This window comes from Notolepis coatsorum, assembly GCF_963971535.1.
Source record: "Notolepis coatsorum genome assembly, chromosome: 4".
Lineage (NCBI taxonomy): Eukaryota > Metazoa > Chordata > Actinopteri > Aulopiformes > Paralepididae > Notolepis > Notolepis coatsorum.
The window spans coordinates 98,525,177-98,549,000 of NC_140168.1; the positions used below are offsets into that span (position 1 = coordinate 98,525,177).

Here is a 23,824-nt window from a genome sequence, read left to right on the forward strand (position 1 = left end):
AGAGAGAGGAGGAGTGTGGTCAGATGTTACTCTCAGCCAGAGAGGAGGTGTGTGGTCAGATGTTACTCTCAGCCAGAGAGAGGAGGAGTGTGGTCAGATGTTACTCTCAGCCAGAGAGAGGAGGAGTGTGGTCAGATGTTACTCTCAGCCAGAGAGAGGGAGTGTGTGGTCAGATGTTACTCTCAGCCAGAGAGGAGGTGTGGTCAGATGATACTCTCAGCCAGAGAGAGGTAGTGTGTGGTCAGATGTTACTCTCAGGCCAGAGAGAGGGAGTGTGTGGTCAGATGTTACTCTCAGCCAGAGAGGAGGAGTGTGTGGTCAGATGTTACTCTCAGCCAGAGAGAGGGAGTGTGTGGTCAGATGTTACTCTCAGCCAGAGAGAGGGAGTGTGTGGTCAGATGTTACTCTCAGCCAGAGAGAGGGAGTGTGTGGTCAGATGTTACTCTCAGCCAGAGATAGGGAGTGTGTGGTCAGATGTTACTCTCAGGCCAGAGAGAGGGAGTGTGTGGTCAGATGTTACTCTCAGCCAGAGAGAGGGAGTGTGTGGTCAGATGTTACTCTCTGCCAGAGAGGAGGTGTGTGGTCAGATGTTACTCTCAGACAGAGAGGAGGTGTGTGGTCAGATGTTACTCTCAGCCAGAGAGGAGGTGTGTGGTCAGATGTTACTCTCAGCCAGAGAGGAGGTGTGGTCAGATGTTACTCTCAGGCAGACAGGAGGTGTGGTCAGATGTTACTCTCAGGCCAGAGAGGAGGTGTGTGTGGTCAGATGTTACTCTCAGCCAGAGAGGAGGAGTGTGGTCAGATGTTACTCGCAGCCAGAGAGAGGGAGTGTGTGGTCAGATGTTACTCTCAGCCAGAGAGGAGTAGTGTGGTCAGATGTTACTCTCAGCCAGAGAGAGGAGGTGTGTGGTCAGATGTTACTCTCAGCCAGAGAGGAGGTGTGTGGTCAGATGTTACTCACGGCTCTGTGTTAAAATGGGGATAATGTACAAAAATAAAACGGTTTATCGCCCACTGTAGCTCAGAGGAAAGACATATCATTGATGTGAAGGTGTTTTAAAAAAAATAAAACTGCTTCATTGTTACATAGTCATATATACAGGGGTGTAAAGTACTTGAGTAATTGTTTATTAATATAAATTAATATGAATATAATTGTGTTATAAAAAAAATAGTTGAAGTCCAAGGCAGCTGCTCTACACATTTTTAAAAAGCCTTTATTTAATGGCTCACATTATTTAGATCATTTAAAAGAAACCGACATGTTTGGGCCTACATGTCTTTGCTGACCCCTTCTAACTATGTCATGTTATGTATAAGCTGTGCCTCCATTCGTTTAGCACCAGCTGTCTCTCGTTGTAATTAGACTCTCCCAGAGTTCTGGATTCTCTATATTATTATATTAGAGCTTTGTTTGGTCTTAGTCATCTATACCCTGATGAAGGCCCTATGTAGGCCCAAACATGTTGGTTTCTTTTAAATGATCTAAAAAATGTGAGCCATTAAATAAAGGCTTTTTTTTTTATTTGTAGAGCTGCCTTGGACTTCAACTTTTGTACTTATAACGGATCCTACCCCGGGTTTAATCCAAAGAGCAGCTACTGAAACACAACCAAGAACGCTGTAGCCCTCTCCATATCCTCTTTTGGATCATATAAATGTGTTTGGTTCTGCCGGGCTCAGACAGTGTTTGGTTCTGCCGGGCTCACAGTGTTTGGTTCTGCCGGGCTCACAGTGTTTGGTTCTGCCGGGATCACAGTGTTTGGTTCTGCCGGGCTCACAGTGTTTGGTTCTGCCGGGCTCAGACAGTGTTTGGTTCTGCCGGGCTCACAGTGTTTGGTTCTGCCGGGCTCACAGTGTTTGGTTCTGCCGGCCCGCACAGTGTTTGGTTCTGCCGGCCGGCACAGTGTTTGGTTCTGCCGGGATCACAGTGTTTGGTTCTGCCGGGATCACAGTGTTTGGTTCTGCCAGGATCACAGTGTTTGGTTCTGCCGGGCTCACAGTGTTTGGTTCTGCCGGGCTCACAGTGTTTGGTTCTGCCGGGCTCACAGTGTTTGGTGGTTCTGCCGGGCTCACAGTGTTTGGTTCTGCCGGGCTCAGACAGTGTTTGGTTCTGCCGGGCTCAGACAGTGTTTGGTTCTGCCGGGATCACAGTGTTTGGTTCTGCCGGGCTCAGACAGTGTTTGGTTCTGCCGGGCTCACAGTGTTTGGTTCTGCCGGGCTCACAGTGTTTGGTTCTGCCGGCCCGCACAGTGTTTGGTTCTGCCGGCCGGCACAGTGTTTGGTTCTGCCGGGATCACAGTGTTTGGTTCTGCCGGGATCACAGTGTTTGGTTCTGCCGGGATCACAGTGTTTGGTTCTGCCGGGCTCACAGTGTTTGGTTCTGCCGGGCTCACAGTGTTTGGTTCTGCCGGGCTCACAGTGTTTGGTGGTTCTGCCGGGCTCACAGTGTTTGGTTCTGCCGGGCTCAGACAGTGTTTGGTTCTGCCGGGCTCAGACAGTGTTTGGTTCTGCCGGGATCACAGTGTTTGGTTCTGCCGGGATCACAGTGTTTGGTTCTGCCGGGCTCACAGTGTTTGGTTCTGCCGGGCTCACAGTGTTTGGTTCTGCCGGGCTCAGACAGTGTTTGGTTCTGCCGGGCTCACAGTGTTTGGTTCTGCCGGGCTCAGACAGTGTTTGGTTCTGCCGGGCTCACAGTGTTTGGTTCTGCCGGGCTCACAGTGTTTGGTTCTGCCGGGCCCACATGGTGATGGTGTGCATTCTTTTCCGCTGACTGGAACATCATCAGTGTGACATCACAGATCAAGAAGTGGACCAGAACCAAGATGTTAACCCTGTTACTGCCACACTAACAAAGGGTTAACCCTTTCACTGCGACAATACAGAAGGTTAACCCTCTCACTGCCACACGACAACTGGTTGACCCTTTCACTACCACACTCTACCTCTCTATCTGTCTATTGTCTGTAGTGTGGTAGTGAAAGGGTTAACCTTCTGTAGTGTGGTAGTGAAAGGGTTAATTGGGCGATATTGTTCAGCTATCGGCGCCAGACAACTTTGTGTACTAAAATGTAGTTTTTTAGTGTGTGTACAGTGGTGTGTAGCGTGTGTACATGATGCAGGGACAGAGGTATTAGTGGCTGTGAGTCTGTGGTACAACTAAGGAGATCCAGAGTATGTTTGTGTCTTTTGAAAAGATCATGTTTTCTTTTTTTGTTGCGTGATTTGCATGATTACAGGAGGAATGCCAGGATTCTGTTTGCATGTAGAGACTAGTGTGTGTGTGTGATGCGTACACACACACACACACACACATTAATGACTGATACACGAGGGAGAGAGAGGGGCCTGATATATAGAGAGAGGGGCCTGTACAGACAGGTAAAATCAAAGGGAGTCTCCTCTTATGTTGGAGAGAAAAAGGGAAGAGAAAAGAAGAGAGAGAAAAAAAAGAAGGGAGGGATTGTGGAGGAGGCAGGAAGACTTTTAGACGGGCGGAGAAAAGTGCCAGCTCACCAGTTGTAAGGACCTAATCACAAACACCCCAGAAGTTTCCTACTGTTCCCTCCCCCTCCTCCTCCCCCTTCTCCTCCTTCTTGACTTGACCCCTCCCCCTATATCCACAACCTTGACGTTGAGCCTTTGGAACATTGTTAACTTCTGGGCACAAAAGCATCACTCATTACTTATGAATATACTAGCAAAATACAAGTGAATACGTAATCCCATTAGGCGAGTCAATCTATGAAAAAAAAAAAGCACTTAACCCAAAAAAAATTGATACAAAAGGTTTTTCGATGGATTCCGATAGTATTGGGCGTGCTAGATTTATAGAGGTAGAGAGTTATAGAGGTAAATGGCTGCTTTTTTATATAGCGCTTTTATCCAAAGCGCTTTACAATTTGTTACTCACATTTTTACCCATTCACTCACACATTCACTCACCGATCGCGGAGGCAACCATGCAAGGTGCCCACCTGCTCAAGGGGTTAAGTATCTTGCTCAAGAACACATCGACACGCTGCCTGGGAGGAGCGGGAATCGAACCAGGAACCTCCGGATTGCCAGACGACTGCTCTACCTCCCGAGCCACTGTCGCCCCTGGTAGACAGGTAGAGAGTTATAGAAGTAGAGAGTTATAGAGAGGTAGACAGATAGAGAGGTAGAGAGTTATAGAAGTAGAGAGTTATAGAAGTAGAGAGTTATAGAGTTATATAATAATGCAGGACCTGTCGCAGAGGTCTTTAATTGGCATGCAATTATCCTCAATGTTAGCGGTTAGCACAGACGGTTAGCACACACACACACATCCATGCATTGTTTTTGTAGGATCGCCGATGCGATACTCCTCTGCGCTTAACCCGTCGTCCTTCCCCCCCAAGGGCAGCCGGGAGCCACGCCCGGGGACCATCCAAGTGCTCCTGCCCGTCTTCGTCACGGACGCGACAGCGTTAGCGTTCTGTTGTTTTTCCATTGGGTTTCTCTTATCGGGGGGGGACTCTTGTGAGCACGGGGAGAACATGCAAACTCCACACAGAAAGGCCTGGGAGATACCCCACCTGGGTACCTGGCATCGTGGAAACCTGGTCCCCAAGCGGGAATCGAACCCTGGACCTTCTTGCTGTGAGGCGACTACCCCACCGTGCCGCTTCACTACCCCATTGTGCCGCTTCACTACACCACCGTGCCGCTTCACTACACCACCGTGCCGCTTCACTACCCCATCGTGCCGCTTCACTACCCCATTGTGCCGCTTCACTACACCACCGTGCCGCTTCACTACACCACCGTGCCGCTTCACTACCCCATCGTGCCGCTTCACTACACCACCGTGCCTCTTCACTACACCACCGTGCCGCTTCACTACACCACCGTGCCGCTTCACTACACCACCGTGCCTCTTCACTACACCACCGTGCCGCTTCACTACACCACCGTGCCGCTTCACTACACCACCGTGCCGCTTATAGAGAGTTATAGAGGTAGAGAGTTATAGACAGATAGAGGGGTAGAGAGCGGTTGACAAGGAGAGAGAGAGAGAAACTAATGGGGAAGAGGTAGGGCTGGGCGATTAATCGATATTATCGATTAATTCGAATTAATGATGTAGGACGATTTTGAATGATTTTTTTTTAAGAGTCACCTTTTATTTTACAAAAAGTGATGTTTGGTGAAAGTTCGATTTGCACTTTATTAATCCCAATAGGGAAATTCATTCTTGTTTGATGATCAAGATTCAAGAGGCACCTTTTATTTGTTTTAAGTGAAGTTTGGTGAAAAAGCATGTTATTGCACTATTAATCCCAATAGGGACATTCATCTTTGTTTGATCAAGAGTAACCATTTATATTATATATATATATATTTGTTTTAAGTGAAGATTGGTGCAAGTTAGGTTTGCACTTCAATCCCAATAGGGACATTCATCTTGGTTTGATAATTTTTTTGTGTCAAATAAAAACAAAGGTTATTTGAATGATTTCCTTGGCGTTTCTAGTTTTCAAGAGAAAAAAATCGATTAAAATCGTAAATCGGATTTAAAAAAAAAATAATCTGGGATTTTATTTTTAGGCCATATCGCCCCCAGCCCTAGGAAGAGGGATGAAAACAGAATGTGTATAATATACACTGTGTATAGTATGTTTAGTAATATGGAATTAAAGGGATAGTTCAGAATTTTGGACCCCCGGCTCTGTTTCCTACTCACCGATGATGTCCCTCCCTCCGCAGGTGGAGCTCATCAGCCCGCCTCCGTTCGTGTCTAAACAGCCAATTACGTCGTCTTACCTTTCTCCCATCTTCCAATCATATTAATTCATTTGCTCGTCCTGCTTCTTAAGCAGTGTCTCGACAGCTGTTCACTCGCGCTGCTGTCGTCTGACGTCTCGAGGACGACCTCAGGCTGACGTGGACATCCTTTACTTAAGTACAAGTAGAAATACTCAGATAAATGAGTACTCCATTAAAATTCTACTTAAGTAAAAGTAGAGAAGTATTTGCGATTGGATGTACTTAAGTATCTAAAGTAAAAGTACACGTCTACATGACGTTTGTGTACCAATTTACCTCGATAGGTTATGTTAAAGTGGTATGTGGTCCAGTTATGCTGCTCTGATTAAAGGTTATGTTAAAGTGGTATGTGGTCCAGTTATGCTGCTCTGATTAAAGGTTATGTTAAAGTGGTATGTGGTCCAGTTATGCTGCTCTGATTAAAGGTTATGTTAAAGTGGTATGTGGTCCAGTTATGCTGCTCTGATTAAAGGTGATGTTAAAGTGGTATGTGGTCCAGTTATGCTGCTCTGATTAAAGGTTATGTTAAAGTGGTATGTGGTCCAGTTATGCTGCTCTGATTAAAGGTGATGTTAAAGTGGTATGTGGTCCAGTTATGCTGCTCAAGTTTCAAGTTTCTTTAATAGTTGTCATACAGAAGTACAGAATACTTTCATACAAAATGCTTCTTACTGTTACGCTCCAGAGACTGTGCTAGACAAGATAGTATCAAATAACATAGTATAGCATGTAATTTAGAAGTAGAAAATGAGGTCACAGTGTTCAGTATAGACATATGTACAATGTTCGATGCAGAATAGACGTAACTGAGTTACCATATAATATACAATACTATGCAGTGTACTAATGTACAGTACTATATAGTGCAAGCAGAAATGGGATGAGGTACAATTTAGGTACAATTTACAGTAAGGTGTACGAGTTGTAGTGCAATCCTTCATCAATAAATATAAAGTGTGGGGAGTGGGTGCTACAGTGTGTTTGTTTAAAGTGGGTGTGTGCTATAAAGTGTGTGGAGTGGGTGCTACAGTGTGTTTGTTTAAAGTGAGTGTGTGCTATAAAGTGTGTGGAGTGGGTGCTACAGTGTGTTTGTTTAAAGTGAGTGTGTGCGTGTGGATGTGTGTGCTATGTGCGTTTGATGGTTGTTGTTGTGTAGTGTTCATTGTTCGTTTAGCAGCCTGATGGCCTGGGGATAGAAGCTTCTTCTGAGTCTTTCTGTGCTCGCCTTGAGACTCCGGTATCGCTTGCCTGACCGCAGCAGTTCAAAGAGGCAGTTGTTCGGGTGACTGGAGTCTTTAATGATTCTCTTAGCCTTGCCCCTGCAACGCTTGTTGTAAATGTTCTGGAGGGTGGGGAGCCCCCCTCCAATTGTGCGTTCGGCTGAACGCGTCACTCTTTGTAGTCTGCTTCGGTCTTGTGCAGTGCTATTCCCAAACCAGGAGGTGATGTTGCCAGTCAGGATGCTCTCTATTGTACATGAGTAGAAGTTCTTAAGGTTCTTCTGACTGACTTGGAACTTCCTTAGGCGCCTGAGGAAGTAGAGGCGTTGTCGTGCCTTCTTCACAACACTGTCAATGTGTGTGGTCCATGTCAAGTCCTCGGATATGTAGGCTCCGAGGTACTTAAAGCTGTTGACTCTCTCAACCGGTGCCCCGTCGATGCTGAGGGGGCTGTAGTCCTTGACCCCCGACCTCCTGAAGTCCACAATCATCTCCTTTGTTTTGCTGACGTTCAGGGAGAGGCTGTTTTCCTGGCACCATCCCTGCTCTGATTAAAGGTTATGTTAAAGTGGTATGTGGTCCAGTTATGCTGCTCTGATTAAAGGTTATGTTAAAGTGGTATGTGGTCCAGTTATGCTGCTCTGATTAAAGGTTATGTTAAAGTGGTATGTGGTCCAGTTACGCTGCTCTGATTAAAGGTTATGTTAAAGTGGTGTGTGGTCCAGTTATGCTGCTCTGATTAAAGGTTTTGTTAAAGTGGTATGTGGTCCAGTTACGCTGCTCTGATTAAAGGTCATGTTAAAGTGGTGTGTGGTCCAGTTATGCTGCTCTGATTAAAGGTTGTGTTAAAGTGGTATGTGGTCCGCGTGAATACTTTCGGCAAGCAACAAGCCCTTCCGCGTTGCTCTGATTGGCCGAGCATGCGCATGAGCCGCGACAACTCCTCAGAAAGGCAGGAATAATAAGCTCTGCTTAACGCAATTTATACAAATGGAAGTATTGATTTCGCCGTAACGAATCATTAAAAAAATATACCGTTGCGGTCATGTGGCGTAGCGGAGATTGCGTTTGTCACCAACGCCGTTCACACTGATACAATTGGCAGTATTAGAGGGTGGGAAAGCTGGCGGGTGGGTCCTGGGCGTTGTGGACAGCGACCCCTACAATGAACGGTGGGGCTAATCGAAAGGACTGGACATGGACGCGTTAAACAGCAATCAATTAATTTAATATAACAGTCCGGTTCTGTGTTTGTTTGTCTGTAGATTGTTGGTGAACAACTAACTTTAGGTTAGTTTAACTTGTCTGTGTCCAGTCATTTCGATTAGCCCCACCGTTCATTGTAAACAATGATGCATGTAGTTACTGTGTGTTGTTGTAGCCACCGGTTAATTCATGTTTTTTTTTATTGGTTTGTCATGACAAACCAATTACATAATCCAACATATGTGTAAAGAAACAACATATTCCAGTTAACGGTATATTTTTTTAATGATTCGTTACGGCGAAATCAATACTTCCATTTGTATAAATTGCGTTAAGCGGAGCTTATTATTCCTGCCTTTCTGAGGAGCTTGTCGCGGCTTATGCGCATGCGAGCGCTCGGCCAATCAGAGCAACGCGGAAGGGCTTGTTGCTTGCCGAAAGTATTCACGCATGTGGTCCAGTTACGCTGCTCTGATTACGTCCTCTTGAAGTTGACAGGCTTCAAATGTGAAAGTATATCATCCATACATTTTTTATTTTGTATATATGGTGTTTTCTATGCTAAATCCTTTTCTTCAAAGTAACTAGTAACTGATGGGTTCAGATAAACGTAGTGGAGTAAAAGTATAAAGTTCCCTAAAATGAAAATACTCACATAAAGTACAATTATACAACAGGTAGGTCCGACCGCGCATTGTGATGGGTCGAGAGCGTTCTAAGCAAACAAAGATATTCTAATCCCCTCGTCCTCCTTCAGGTGACCTCATCCCCGCCGACTCCATCCTCCACTTTGACGTGCTGCTGCTGGACGTGTGGAACCCGGAGGATGGCGTCCAGAGCAAGACGTACTACACCCCGCCGGTCTGCGTCAGGAAGGTGGAGGTGTCCGACTACGTCCGCTACCACTACAACGGAACCCTGCTGGACGGGACGCTGTTCGACTCCAGGTATATATATATTTATATTTATTTATTTCTTGGTCATGATTTTAATAGTTATGTTATAATCAAATAGGATAATAAATAATGTTTTATATTTATGTATCACCTTATATTTGAATACTTTCTTAAATGTATGTACCGAACTACACATTTTTACTTCGTTGTCACAGTTATTCCATAGTTTTAACCCTCGACTGTTTATATTTGTCCTTGCCTTTGCGATATTGAAGACACAAGTTCCCCTGAGTTTATACCGGCTCTCTCTCTAGAATGAATGAATGTTTGCATATTGCATGTGAGAAATGGGATCTGATCACAATGCAGACAGAATACAGACATCGAGAATGCATATAAATAACGGGTGTAAACGCAAAGGTAAGATCAGAATCGGAATCAGAAAGGTAGTTTTCACATACAAGGAATTAGATTTTTTCATTTTCGGCGTGACATTAACACAATGGACACCAGACCCGCGATAAGTCGGGTTAACTTGCCATCGCTTGAGTGCCAAACCCGAGAAAAGTCGGGTTTTAATCGTTATTTATTTTATTCGCTATATCCATTCATAATTCATCCATCCAGCCTGATGTTATCATTGGGAATGGCTCTGAGATCGCAAACGGCCAATACTGCCGTCTAACGCCTTGCCGCCCGCCCGTTCATGTGCAATGCTGGATAACGTTGGACACACGATCGCAATCAGTATTTGGAATGGCGATCAGATAATTTGATTATTGTTTTTGCAGTACATCATAGACAAGGTAAGGACTATGTGTTATCAATCTTGCGTTGATCCGATAATTATTTTCCTGCGATCGCAGCATGTGTCTGTAATGTACTGTGTAATGTATGCCGTTGGTGGCGATCGAAGCATAGAAAAACGACCCACCCTTTGGTGCATGCATGATGAAACATAATACCGATAATCTAGCGTTGATTTCAGATTGATTCAATAATCGGGCGAGAAATGGCACGATTTATAATGAAATGCAGTAAAGCGCTGTTTGGCAGAGTTTCCTGGGATTACACATGATCACTCTAAAACTATACTCAAATTCACCACGGTATAAAACGGAAATGTATTGATGAAAAAATTATCTGTTTTTTGCATGTTAACCGGAAGAAACTCACTGACAATCAACGTTGTTATTAGCTCCATAGCTATAATATTTAATATAGGTTTAGCACTGCAAACACCGGAATTTATCCCCATTGAACAGACCGCTGGCACACAGCGGCCCAACGCCCATAGCGACCCCTGGCGCTGAAAGTCTTAACGGACAGACATTAACGGACAGACAATAACGGACGGATAATAAAATAAAGAGGTGGAATAAAATAAAATGGGATATAAACTAAATTAAATAGGAGTACAATAGAATATAGTATAATTATAAGTAAAACATTTTTAAATACAAATAGACCAGGGCTGTACACTGTGGTCAAGTATCTGATGGTTTCGTTATCCAGATAAGATCCAGACACAGATTGCATGTTAACCCTTTCACTACCACACTACCAAAGGGTTAACCCTTTCATTGCGACAACACAGAAGGTTAACCCTCTCACTGCCACACGACAAAGGGTTAACCCTTTCACTACCACACTACAGACGGTCTCTAGTGTGGTAGTGAACGGGTTAACCTTCTGTAGTTTGGTAGTGAAAGGGTTGACCAGGTGTAAACGAGATGTTCAGGTCCCTTTGAACAATACCTCTCATCTAACGCAGACACACACACATCACACAAAACACTAGGGCTGTCCCCGACTAAGGATTTGGATGGTCGACTAGGATTGGCAAAAAAATTCCGTTAGTCGACTATTGGTCGACTTAAAAAAAAATATATATAATATTTTTAAACTTTTTTATTTATTTTTAATTTTGTATCATTCCATTTGGGCTGTGGGGGTGCTTAATGTCTGAAGGAGTCAACTGAAGGCTTCTTGTCCTCTGCAAAAGCATGCAATTGGTCCACTGATGGATACATCTTGATATTTGTCTAGTCTAGTGTGTTCATTAGATGGGTGAAATCCTCTTTCAGTGCCTCTGTGCCTGTTTTCGTAGGCAGTTAGCCTCTGGTATGCGTGCCATTAGCGTTAGCCACGCTTCTAGGCCTCTTTTCTTTTGGAAAGAATGATAAAAAAAATTATAATTTTTTTTTTGTATTCGACTAAGAGGTTGGCCAGTCGACTACGGCTCCTTTCGACCGATTCGTCAACTAATTGACTAATAGGGGTCAGCCCTATTGTATATTAGTGTACATAGGAACCAGTGCCTTCTTAGGAATTTAGCATGTCTATTTTTATCATGCACATCTTATGTCTTCTTATTACCTGTTTTTTTTTGTATGTCTTATTTTATTATTTTATTATTGCACAATCGATGCGGGCATGACCACCCGCATTTCACTGTATGCCCTGGTATGTATGTGACAAATAAACCTCTTGAATCTTTAATCTTGAATTTTACTTTAGTATTTAAATTAGTGTCCCCTCCCCCCCCCCCCCCCCCAGCCACACCCGCCTGCGGACCTATGACACCTACGTCGGCATCGGCTGGCTGATCGCCGGCATGGACCAGGGCCTCCTGGGAATGTGTGTGGGCGAGAGACGCATCATCACCATGCCTCCGTCACTGGGGTACGGCGAGAACGGAGACGGTGAGTGCCTTATGGGTAACGGAGTTCTGGAAGACACAGTGCCTTATGGGTAACGAAGTTCTGGAAGACAAAGCCATGTCTGGAGACGGTGAGTGCCTTATGGGTAACGGAGTTCTGGAAGTGCCTTATGTGTAACGGATTTCTGGAAGACAAAGCCATGTCTCAATTCAGGGGCCGTGTCCTTCGAGGGGCAGTCTACACATGTTTTGACTATTTTGGTTGTTGAAGTGGTGTTTTTATAGAAGTTTTAACATTGAAGTGAACCTCACATGACATCAAACTGGACCACTTGGCGGCAAAGTGAATAATTAATAATTACTCCAGGAATGAACCAGGTGCATGAAGGTCGGAGGTCATTATCCATCACAAGTGTTGACCTCGCCGGTCCCTCCCACAATGCAAAGTGTTGACCTTGCTGGTCCCTCCCACAATGCAAAGTGTTGACCTTGCTGGTCCCTCCCACAATGCAAAGTGTTGACCTTGCCAGTCCCTCCCACAATGCAAAGTGTTGACCTTGCCGGTCCCTCCCACAATGCAAAGTGTTGACCTTGCTGGTCCCTCCCACAATGCAAAGTGTTGACCTTGCTGGTCCCTCCCACAATGCAAAGTGTTGACCTTGCTGGTCCCTCCCACAATGCAAAGTGTTGACCTTGCTGGTCCCTCCCACAATGCAAAGTGTTGACCTTGCCGGTCCCTCCCACAATGCAAAGTGTTGACCTTGCCGGTCCCTCCCACAATGCAAAGTGTTGACCTTGCCGGTACCTCCCACAATGCAAAGTGTTGACCTTGCTGGTACCTCCCACAATGCAAAGTGTTGACCTTGCTGGTCCCTCCCACAATGCAAAGTGTTGACCTTGCTGATCCCTCCCACAATGCAAAGTGTTGACCTTGCTGGTCCCTCCCACAATGCAAAGTGTTGACCTTGCCGGTCCCTCCCACAATGCAAAGTGTTGACCTTGCTGGTCCCTCCCACAATGCAAAGTGTTGTTAGGATCTAGCATCCCAATAGGCCACTTTGATTATGGTTTGATTCTGTGGCATAAAATGACACATAAAACAATCATAAAAAGATAGCAGCAAGGTAAGGCAAATCACAGTTTTAAAATGACATAAAAAACATAAAACAAGCATAAAAAGATAGCAGCAAGGTAAGGCAAATCACAGTTTTAAAATAGGCAGTAATAAAAATAGAATTGAATAAAGTGCAGTAAAATAGTTAATCAAATAGAATAGACAGTAAAATGATGCAGTACTACAGTGCAATCAAATAGTTCAATCAAATAAAAATAAAATAGCCCCCATTTACAATACAATAACCTGGTGAAAGAGAACTTTACAGAACAGCGCCTCAACTTTGAGTTTATTTTTTGGTGGAATTTAAGCAGCTGGTGCTGTAGATGCACACCATGGCCACACGGGGGCAGTGCATCACACACAAAGAAGAGGCAATGAAACCAGACCATTGCTCACTCTCTGAATTATTTCTCCTCTTGCCCTCCCTTTCTTGTTTTATTGGTCTCTCTCTCTTTCTCTCTCTCTCTCTCTCTCTCTCTCTCTCTCTCTCTCTCTCTCTCTCTCTCTCTCTCTCTCTTGCTTATCAACCCTTTTCTCTCTTGCAAGTTCAAGTTCACTTGGCAGAGTCAGTGAGCGAGAATCATTCACAAAAACATCACCAAAAAACACCCACAAACGGAAAAGCACAGAAATGTATACTAAAACACATTTAAACACAGAAATGTATACTTAAACACATTTAAACACAGAAATGTATACTAAAACACATTTAAACACAGAAATGTATACTAAAACACATTTAAACACAGACATTTATACTAAAACACATTTAAACACAGAAACGTATACTAAAACACATTCAAACACACAAGACCTGGTTAAAAGGAAGATTCCGGTCCAATCTATCTGTTCTGTTTTACATTCCGCAGGCACCGTATCCGGCCTCTGTGTTTACTCTAGCGTGTGAGGGGTCATAGCAGGTCAGACAGTTCTCCCGCGACCTTAAAGAGATATTTCACTTCAGTAGAACTCTCAGTAGAACAGCAGTTTTACCGTCTATTTAAAGTCCAGTCCGCTAGCGACCACCCTGTTGTGGTGCCGTCAACACCACCACGTCTCCCTGGTGTCGGCTCCTCATTCACTTCCATTCATTTTGACAAAATGCTCACAATTCTGGACTAAATCATATCCAACAAGGACAATTCTTCATGTAATCAAATGGAGGCCCCTAAGATCACATCTAATCAAATGGGGGGCCCAAAGCTTAGTTTATATCTAAGTATATATGTGGGGCCCTTGACACAAAGATACGTTTGGAACCACTGATTTATGGTCGTATCATCATTCTTTTGGAGTATATTCTTACACACTGTTCTCCCTCTCCTACCTCCTCCTACCTCCTCCTCTCTCCTCTCTCCTACCACCTCCTCCTCTCTCCTACCTCCTCCTCTCTCCTCTCTCCTCCTCTCTCCTCTCTCCTACCACCTCCTCTCTCCTCCTCTCTCCTACCTCCTTCTCTCTCCTCTCCTCCTCTCTCCTACCACCTCCTCCTCTCTCCTACCTCCTTCTCTCTCCTCTCTCCTCCTCTCTCCTACCACCTCCTCCTCTCTCCTCCTCTCTCCTACCACCTCCTCCTCTCTCCTACCTCCTTCTCTCTCCTCTCTCCTCCTCTCTCCTACCACCTCCTCCTCTCTCTCCTACTCTCTCTCTCCTACCACCTCCTCTCTCTCCTACTCTCTCCTCCTCTCTCCTCTCTCCTACCACCTCCTCTCTCCTCTCTCCTACCACCTCTCTCCTCTCTCCTACCTCCTCCTCTCTCCTACCTCTCCTACCTCTACTTTCTCTCCTCTCTCCTCTCTCTCTCTCCTCCTCTCTCTCTCTCTCTCTCTCTCTCCTACCACCTCCTCTCTCTCCTCCTCTCCTACCACCTCCTCTCTCTCTCTCTCCTCCTCTCTCTCTCTCTCCTACCACCTCCTCTCTCTCCTCCTCTCTCCTACCACCTCCTCTCTCTCTCCTCCTCTCTCTCTCCTACCACCTCCTCTCTCTCTCCTCTCTCCTACCACCTCCTCTCTCTCCTACCTCATCTCTCCTACCTCCACTCTCTCCTCTCTCCTACCTCCTCTCTCTCTCTCTCTCTCCTACCACCTCCTCTCTCCTCCTCTCTCTCTCTCCTACCACCTCCTCTCTCTCTCTCCTCCTCTCTCTCTCTCCTACCACCTCCTCTCTCTCCTCCTCGCTCCTCCTCTCCCCTACCTCCTCTCTCCTCCTCTCCTCCTCTCTCCTACCTCCTCTCTCTCTCCTACCTCCTCTCTCTCTCCTCCTCTCTCTCTTACCTCCTCCTCTCTCCTCCTCTCTCTCTCTCTCCTACCACCTCCTCTCTCTCTCTCCTCTCTCTCTCTCCTAAAACCTCCTCTCTCCTCCTCTCTTTCTCTCTCCTACCACCTCCTCTCTCTCAACTCTCTCTCTCTCTCCTACCACCTCCTCTCTCTCTCCTCTCTCTCTTACCACCTCCTCTCTCCTCCTCTCTCTCTCCTCCTCTCTCTCTCTCTCCTCCTCTCTCCTACCACCTCCTATCTCTCTCTCCTACCACCTCCTCTCTCTCTCTCCTCTCTCTCTTACCACCTCCTCTCTCCTCCTCTCTCTCTCTCTCCTCCTCTCTCTCTCTCTCCTCCTCTCTCCTACCACCTCCTCTCTCTCTCCTACCACCTCCTCTCTCTCTCCTCCTCTCTCTCTCCTCCTCTCTCTCTCTCCTCCTCTCTCCTACCACCTCCTCTCTCTCTCTCCTACCACCTCCTCTCTCTCTCTCCTCTCTCCTACCACCTCCTCTCTCTCTCCTCCTCTCTCTCTCTCCTACCACCTCCTCTCTCTCCTCCTCTCTCTCTCTCTCTCTCCTACCACCTCCTCTCTCTCTCTCTCCTCCTCTCTCTCTCCTACCACCTCCTCTCTCTCTCACCACCTCCTCCTCTCTCTCTCCTCTCTCCTCCTCTCTCCTCCTCTCTCTCTCCTACCACCTCCTCTCTCTCTCTCTCCTCCTCTCTCTCCTACCACCTCCTCTCTCTCTCTCCTCCTCTCTCCTACCTCCTCTCTCTCTCCTACCACCTCCTCTCTCTCCTCCTCTCTCCTACCACCTCCTCTCTCCTCCTCTCTCCTACCACCTCCTCTCTCTCTCCTACCACCTCCTCTCTCCTCCTCTCTCTCCTCCTCTCTCTCTCTCCTACCACCTCCTCTCTCTCTCCTCTCTCTCTCTCCTACCACCTCCTCTCTCTCCTCATCTCTCTCTCCTCCTCTCTCTCTCTCTCCTCCTCTCTCCTACCACCTCCTCTCTCTCTCCTACCACCTCCTCTCTCTCTCCTCTCTCTCTCTCTCCTCCTCTCTCTCTCCTCTCTCTCTCTCCTCCTCTCTCCTACCACCTCCTCTCTCTCTCCTACCACCTCCTCTCTCTCTCTCCTACCACCTCCTCTCTCTCCTCCTCTCTCTCTCTCTCCTACCACCTCCTCTCTCTCCTCCTCTCTCCTCTCTCTCTCTCTCCTACCACCTCCTCTCTCTCCTCCTCTCTCTCCTCTCTCCTACCACCTCCTCTCTCTCTCTCCTACCACCTCCTCTCTCTCCTCCTCTCTCTCTCTCTCCTACCACCTCCTCCTCTCTCTCTCTCTCCTCCTCTCTCTCCTCCTCTCTCCTACCACCTCCTCTCTCTGAGCACTTTTTATAGTTCTTTTATTGAAAGCCTCCTAACTTTTTCTTTTATCTGCTGGTTCAGTGGCCTGTCCATTAAAGATAGGAACAGCCTACAGTATATTGTGAAAGTGTGCTCCAAAATAATTGGAGTAAAACAGAGAGTCCTATGTTCTCTCTGGACGGACCAGGTGGTCAAGAAGGGGACGAGCATCACTAATCAACCCCTCCATGCTCTGTCTCAGCGGTTTTCACTGTTGCCTTCTGGCCGCCGTTATGACGTCCCACCAAGTAGGACCAACCGCTACGCCAAATCTTTTGTCCCCTCGGCTATCAGACTTTTAAACACAGACGGTAGTCATTTTAAGTAGCCTTTTGCACTTGGTTGTCTGTTTTTACTTTTACTTTTATTGCTGGATTGTATTACATGGAGTGTTTCTCTTTTTATTTGCCGTGCTGTCGTTGAGATGTTTTGTTGTTTGTTTGTCTTTGTTGCTTGTTGGTGAAGCTGCAAATATGAATTGCCCCACTCGGGATCAATAAAGTTGTCTGAATCTGAATCTCCTCCTCTCTCCTCCTACCTCCTCTCCTACCTCCTCATCTCTCCTCCTCTCTCCTACCTCCTCATCTCTCCTCCTCTCTCCTACCTCCTCCTCTCTCCTCCTCTCTCCTACCTCCTCTCTCCTCCTCTCTCCTACCTCCTCCTCTCTCTCCTCCTCTCTCCTCCTCTCTCCTACCTCCTCTCTCCTCCTCTCTCTCCTCCTCTCTCCTACCACCTCCTCTCTCTCCTCCTCTCTCCTACCACCTCCTCTCCCCAGGTAGCGACATTCCAGGCCAGGCGTCTTTGGTGTTTGATGTCGTCCTGCTGGACCTCCACAACCCTCGAGATTCAATCGCAGTGACCAATCAACAGGTACCTGAGCCCAGCACCAGGAAGTACTCAAATGCTTCACCTTGGGTCAGGATCTTTGGATGGGTAGTGTAGCAGTCTAACCCTTTCACTACCACACTACAGAAGGTTAACCTTTCACTACCACACTACAGAAGGTTAACCTTTCACTACCACACTACAGAAGGTTAACCTTTCACTACCACACTACAGAAGGTTAGCCTTTCACTACCACACTACAGAAGGTTAACCTTTCACTACCACACTACAGAAGGTTATCCTTTCACTACCACACTACAGAAGGTTAGCCTTTCACTACCACACTACAGAAGGTTAACCTTTCACTACCACACTACAGAAGGTTAACCCTTAAGAATCAAGATGTTTATAGTCTGTAGGGATGCCCCCCGGACCCCGGTTTTAAACGGGAACCGGTACTATATTAGAAAATACCGGAGTATTTATAAGCTCCGACGTCCTCGGTACTGCTATCGATACTCTAGAGAAATTATTATTATTATTATTATTATTATTATTATTTAAAAGTTGCGAACGATCTCTCCTCTCTCTGTCTCTGCACGAGAAGCAGCGAGTCATTATTACACACACTCCTCGCGAGTCGCGCTACACATACATACGGGTACTCCTTAATGAAAGCGCTGTCAATAGTATGCAGCTGCAGCACGTCAGACAGCAGCGCTTACAAGCCCCGCACATACAAGCCCCGCACACCTGATGTGCTGCAGCTGGAAGCATCTCAGCGCTGTCTCCGTGCCGACGCGCGCTGCACACAGACACAGACAGCTCTGCATGGACTGAGTCGTGATGGCGGATAGAGCGAAGCGTTCACAAGTGCAACAAAACATTTGCCAGTAAAGGTGGCAATACGAGCAATCTATCAAAACATTTGTTTGCAAAACACTATATTAGTGTGCAGAAATGCGCCGTATTCGACTGCCTTGCGCGCAGTGGTCCATCTGCATCCACGTCCACTGCAGCCGGTAAGCCAAGATACGGAGTTTCCTAGGCTAATAACGAATTATTACAAATAGGCTAATAAACAAAATAATTGTTTAGCTACAAATACTACAATCTAAAAACTTTTTATAGATCGTCAAGCTGAGGTCAGCCACCAATGTGTCCCAGGCCAGTGAGCCCACCACACATCCTCCCTCTACCTCCACCACCCAAAGTCCTTTCTCCCTAGCAGCTAGAGGAAAGATGACAGAGGATAGGGTGAACGAGTGTCACAGGGCTGTGACAAAGTTTGTTGTCAAAGGCCTGCACCCGTTCTCTACAGTGGAGTCCAAGGACTTTAGGTAACAACTAATCATTCAGTGTATATCGTTTTTTTTGTATACATAGTTGTCTAACTTGTCTGTTGTTGTTATAAGTTATTATTGAAGCAGCTATTCCCACCACTCCACACACATTTACAATAATTCAATCATTTCTAATCTTTACTGTAGGGAGATGACCAATGCTCTCAACTGCAAATATAAAAATCATAAAAAAATTATCAAAAAGAACCGATAAGAGTATCGATAAAGTACCGAACCGTTAAGCAGTATCGATAGGAGTAGTAGTATCGATAAAATCCTAACGATACCCATCCCTAATAGTCTGTAGTGTGGTTGTGAAAGGGTTAACCCGTTGTCATGTGGCAGTGAAAGGGTTAACCTGTATTGTCGCAGTGAAAGGGTTAACCCTTTGGTAGTGTAGCAGTCTAAGCACTGGTGCAGCTGGGTGGTGTAGAGCAGCCTTTCTGCTGCCAAGGCACCCCTGTGTCCAATAAAATATTCCAGGGCACCCCTACATAAAATAAAGACTTTTCCGGTCCTGTCTTTTTTGCTACAATGATGACAAAAGTGCTTGCTTTCAAAATAACGTTTATTTAACCCAGGGGTGCCCAACTGTTTTTGAACCAAGATCTACTTTTTAATTTACCACCTAGCCGAGAGCTACCAGCCAAAATTGTATATTGTAAGTCGTCATTTGAGGCTTTATAAAAGCAGCATAATGAACACAAATCTGTCAGTGCCGAGTCCGACCTCATCTTAAATAACAAACAGCATTGCTTGTTGTAGTTAACAAGGAGAGGCAGAGTTGATTTTGCAAAAAAGAAAAAAAAAAGTTTTTTTATAATCTAATTTTATTAATCGAGATCTAGTTGAAATCAGCCCGCGATCTACCTGTCGATCGCGATCGACTGGTTGGGCACCACTGATTTAACCCATTGAAACCGGGAAACACATTTGTGTGTATATGCAGGCTATATAATGCATTATTAGCAGGCGTTTCAGGTCTAAATGTATAAATAAATATAGCAATAGTGTGACCATTTCTCAAACAGAAAATCATGTATTTTTTTTTTAAACAGAAAAGGATCACACAACATGATAACAGTCTGGTTTAGCATGAGAACACAACATGATAACAGTCTGGTTTAGCATGAGAACACAACATGATAACAGTCTGGTTTAGCATGAGAACACAACATGATAACAGTCTGGTTTAGCATGAGAACACAACATGATAACAGTCTGGTTTAGCATGAGAACACAACATGATAACAGTCTGGTTTAGCATGAGAACACAACATGATAACAGTCTGGTTTAGCATGAGAACACAACATGATAACAGTCTGGTTTAGCATGAGAACACAACATGATAACAGTCTGGTTTAGCATGAGAACACAACATTGCAGCTGCACTGTTTGACTGGGGCAATCTCAGCGGTCGAATTGGTACTGGAAGGTACTGAATTGGTATTGGTAACTGTAACCTGTTTCGATGGACGAGTTAAAAACAATTTTGTGTGAAAATTCAGCTTTGCGTTCACGTTGGAAATATTATTCTAGTGAGGTGACGATTGATTATGACATCACATCCCTGCAGAGTGCCTTTTACCGTTTATCTGTTAAATACAGTTTTCATTCATTCATTCATTTACATTTTGTATCATAATAATCATAACAGCGGCTGATACACTCACTTGTTCTGCGAGTAGACCATCGCCGTCGGAAGCGTGTAATTAGCACTTTTCAGAAGCTGTGTGGTCCGGTCTTGAACTTTCCATAACGTGTCTCGATAAAGCCATTTGATTAGATCCAGCACTGAATGCATTTAGTGATTATTATCACGACGACGATTGCGATAGCTGCTTTGCATTTCCTTGATAACGGACATAGGACCCGTGATGTCACACGAATGCGACTGCTCTGGAAATGCGTTGGAAAATCTGTTGGTAAAAGTAATGATGCCTGCCGCGGACGTTAAGTTGGTGAAGTTTCTATAATAACTTTACGAAACGTGTGATCGATTTCTTTTTTAGTTCATGTTATTAGATTAGGCAATTATTGTATACACATGAAGCACTAGATAGACTATTTGTTTAGTTAAATAGTTGCAGGGCTGTACGTTAACTTTTTTTGCACATAGCACTGGTGCTACAGAGGTTGATAGTTTTGTAGCACAGGCCAAAATATTGTAGCACAAGTATAAAACGTGTTATATTTGTAACAGTCACAAATGTGCCTATTGTATTTGTGTTATTTAGTTGCAATTGTTTTATGTTGCATGATGATCATGCATACATTTATTATGTATTGTATTTTTTATGTTTAAATATCAACATCATCTGTCTGTATCAATATAATATACTCGTCTGACTTCATCATATCTTTTAAAACGCACACACAGAGTGAGAATGCCTGCCCCCCCCCCCCTCCTCCCCAGTCCTCCTTCCCAGTCCCCACTCTGCTGTTCTGTCGCTCTGAACAGGGCTTTAGCTTGTTGTTAGCTTATGCTAACGGGACGTTAATTCCGGTCTTAAACACGACGTGGTCATAAAGGAATGGCAAGAATTGCAAAGCATGTTATATGCATTTGACCCGTTGTGGAATAAAACAGCAGGGATTTGTTTTGGGTCGTGAAAACACTATCCTTGCTCTGAGTCTGTTGCAATGTCCGCGTTCCAGACGCTACTGCTGCTACTGAGACGCTACTGCTGTGTGGAGATGCATCCTATTGGCTGTGTGCTGTAGAGCGGATATGAGTCACGACACCACGGATTTTCAAAATAAGAGTATCATAATCAACTGAACGTTGCTAGCTGTCGGAGCCTAGTTATTATAGTTGGAGCTGCACTTGGGCAGAAATGAGGCCCGCTACAGGATTTTCAAAATAAGACTGTTGTCATTCTATATTTTTAAAGAAACATTCCCAGGCGTCTCGCGGCACCCCTGTGTGCCGTGGAACCCCTGTTGAGAACCGCTGGTGTAGAGGCCTAAGCACTCCACCACCACAGACACCCGGGTTCAATTCCCGGCAGTGGTACCTCCGGCTTGGTCAGTCGTCCTACAAACAGAGATGTCGGTGTTGGCAGGTGGGAAGCTGGCAGGGGTACGAGTCCTGGTCGCGTGAATACTTTCCCCAAGGTGGTTGTCCTTCCGCGTTCGGGTTGCCTATTGCTTAATAACAGCGGAGCAGTGCTGCCGTTGCTTCCGCGTTTTCCCTGATTGGCTGCGACACGCCGCGCGGCAACCGCAGAGCGGAGCGGCAGAGCTTGCGGCATTATGTAACCGCCCTAATCCGCCATGATTTTCATTCGAAGCTCAGCTCACCTGGCAGCGCAGCGGTCCTGCGGTCCGTTGTTGACAAGTTCGAATCCCATCTAATTTTTTTTTTTTAACGTGTATTCTTTCGCCGGTTAAGGTTAGGCATGGTTAAGGTTAAGGTTAAGGTTAGGCATTGTTTCGGAGTTGGTTAAGGTTAAGGTTAAGGTTAGGCGCTGTTAAGGAGCTGGTTAAGGTTAGCGTTTGTCTTAGAGAATGGCAATAGACAGCCTATTTCCGCACTGCTGCTCTCCCGCGTTGCCGCGGTCACATGGTCAAATTGTCACATTCTTGCACTCCTCCGCTGTTAGAAAGCAACACGCGTTCGGGTTTGCGTGGCCTGATTGGCCACTGACGCTTCTCTCAGCGCCCAATCGCGTTGCGCCTAGCTTTCAGTTCCACAGCCCAAGTCCTTCAGTTCCACAGCCCATTTCCTCGTATTGTTTTCATCTCTCTATATTAACGTAACCCGCTATTCATATCAATCGACATCACATCAATATAAATAACGTATTGTTTTCATCTCTCTATATTAACGTAACGCGCTATTCATATCAATCGACATCACATCAATAGTTAGTATATTGATGCACGGTGGTAGTAGTTAGTGCATTGATGTGCTAGTTAGTTAGTATATTGATGCACGGCGGTAGCGAGTTAGTTGATAGTAGTATATTGATGTGATGGACTTGTGGAACTGAGAGAAGTTCTGAAAGTTAGGAGCAAGCGTTAGGACTAACGCGATTGGGCGTTGAGAGAAGCGTCAGTGGCCAATCAGGCCGTGCAAACCGAACGCGGAAGGACAACGACCTTGGGGAAAGTATTCACGCGTCCTGGTCGGTCGGGGGGGGGGGGGGGGGGGGGGGCGCCTGTTCAGCAGGGAATCTAGGGGAGATGGCGTGAACCTCCGCACATGTTACTCTCTCCCAGTGAAACACCTTGCTGTCGGGTCAAAAGAAGCGGCTGGCGACTCCACATGTATCGGAGGAGGCATGGGGTAGTAGGGCAGCGCAACGACTGGGGGAATTGGCATAGCGATGGGAGAAAAGGTGAAAAAAGGCAGGAAAAAAGAAGATGGGTTATGGTAGTCACCTGGAAAGACCTGCCATAATTTTCACGAAAAGGGTTGTTTAAAAACCTACTTAACCTTCCTTATCCCTAACCTTAATCTTATCCGGTCAGTCACAGTCACGGTCCTTTCGGGGGATGAGATCACAGTCATGGTCCTTTCGGGGGATGAGATCACAGTCATGGTCCTTTCGGGGGATGGGATCTAGTCTATGGCAGAGGTGGGCTGAACAAGAGTCAGTCTTTCACAATGCAGCTCTAAGTAAGATAAGATAAGATATTCCTTTATTGATCCCCTTGGGGAAATTCGACGCCATAGCAGCATGGGGGGGGGGGGGGGGGGGGGTGCAGGTACGGGCATGGTAATAGTAGAAGACATAAATATAGGCAATAAAACTATAGTAAAGATAATAAGCAGTGTAAGCAATATAATGAACTCTGAATATAAGAATATGAGCAAGTAAGCAGTGTAATCAGAGGTGCAGATGAGGGTCTGTGTGCCATATATCAGTTATATTATACGTTAGAATACATATGGGCAATAAACACTTAGAATCTGAATATATATACTATGAGTAAGTAAAGTATACAGTATTAGTTAATCTCTAATCTGTAAATGGGTTGTCGGTCCAGCGATGTGGCCTCTGATTAACTTCCTGTTGACGTCGGCAGACTGGAAGGAAACATCCGAGTGCTACTGTAATAGTTACCACCTGAGACAGGATACAGAGAGCCTTGTAGCTATTT

At 45.6% G+C, this 23,824-nt stretch overlaps 1 protein-coding gene across 1 annotated transcript in view; it reads left to right on the top strand.

Moving 5' to 3' along the window:
- Positions 1–23,824, top strand: part of fkbp9 (FKBP prolyl isomerase 9) — a 54,455-nt gene that overhangs the window by 11,008 nt on the left and 19,623 nt on the right. Inside the window, exons 3-5 of the mRNA XM_084313485.1 lie at positions 8,974–9,163; positions 11,672–11,817; positions 17,322–17,416. Coding sequence (XP_084169611.1) covers positions 8,974–9,163; positions 11,672–11,817; positions 17,322–17,416 — 431 coding nt within the window. The remainder of the gene's footprint in view (positions 1–8,973; positions 9,164–11,671; positions 11,818–17,321; positions 17,417–23,824) is intronic.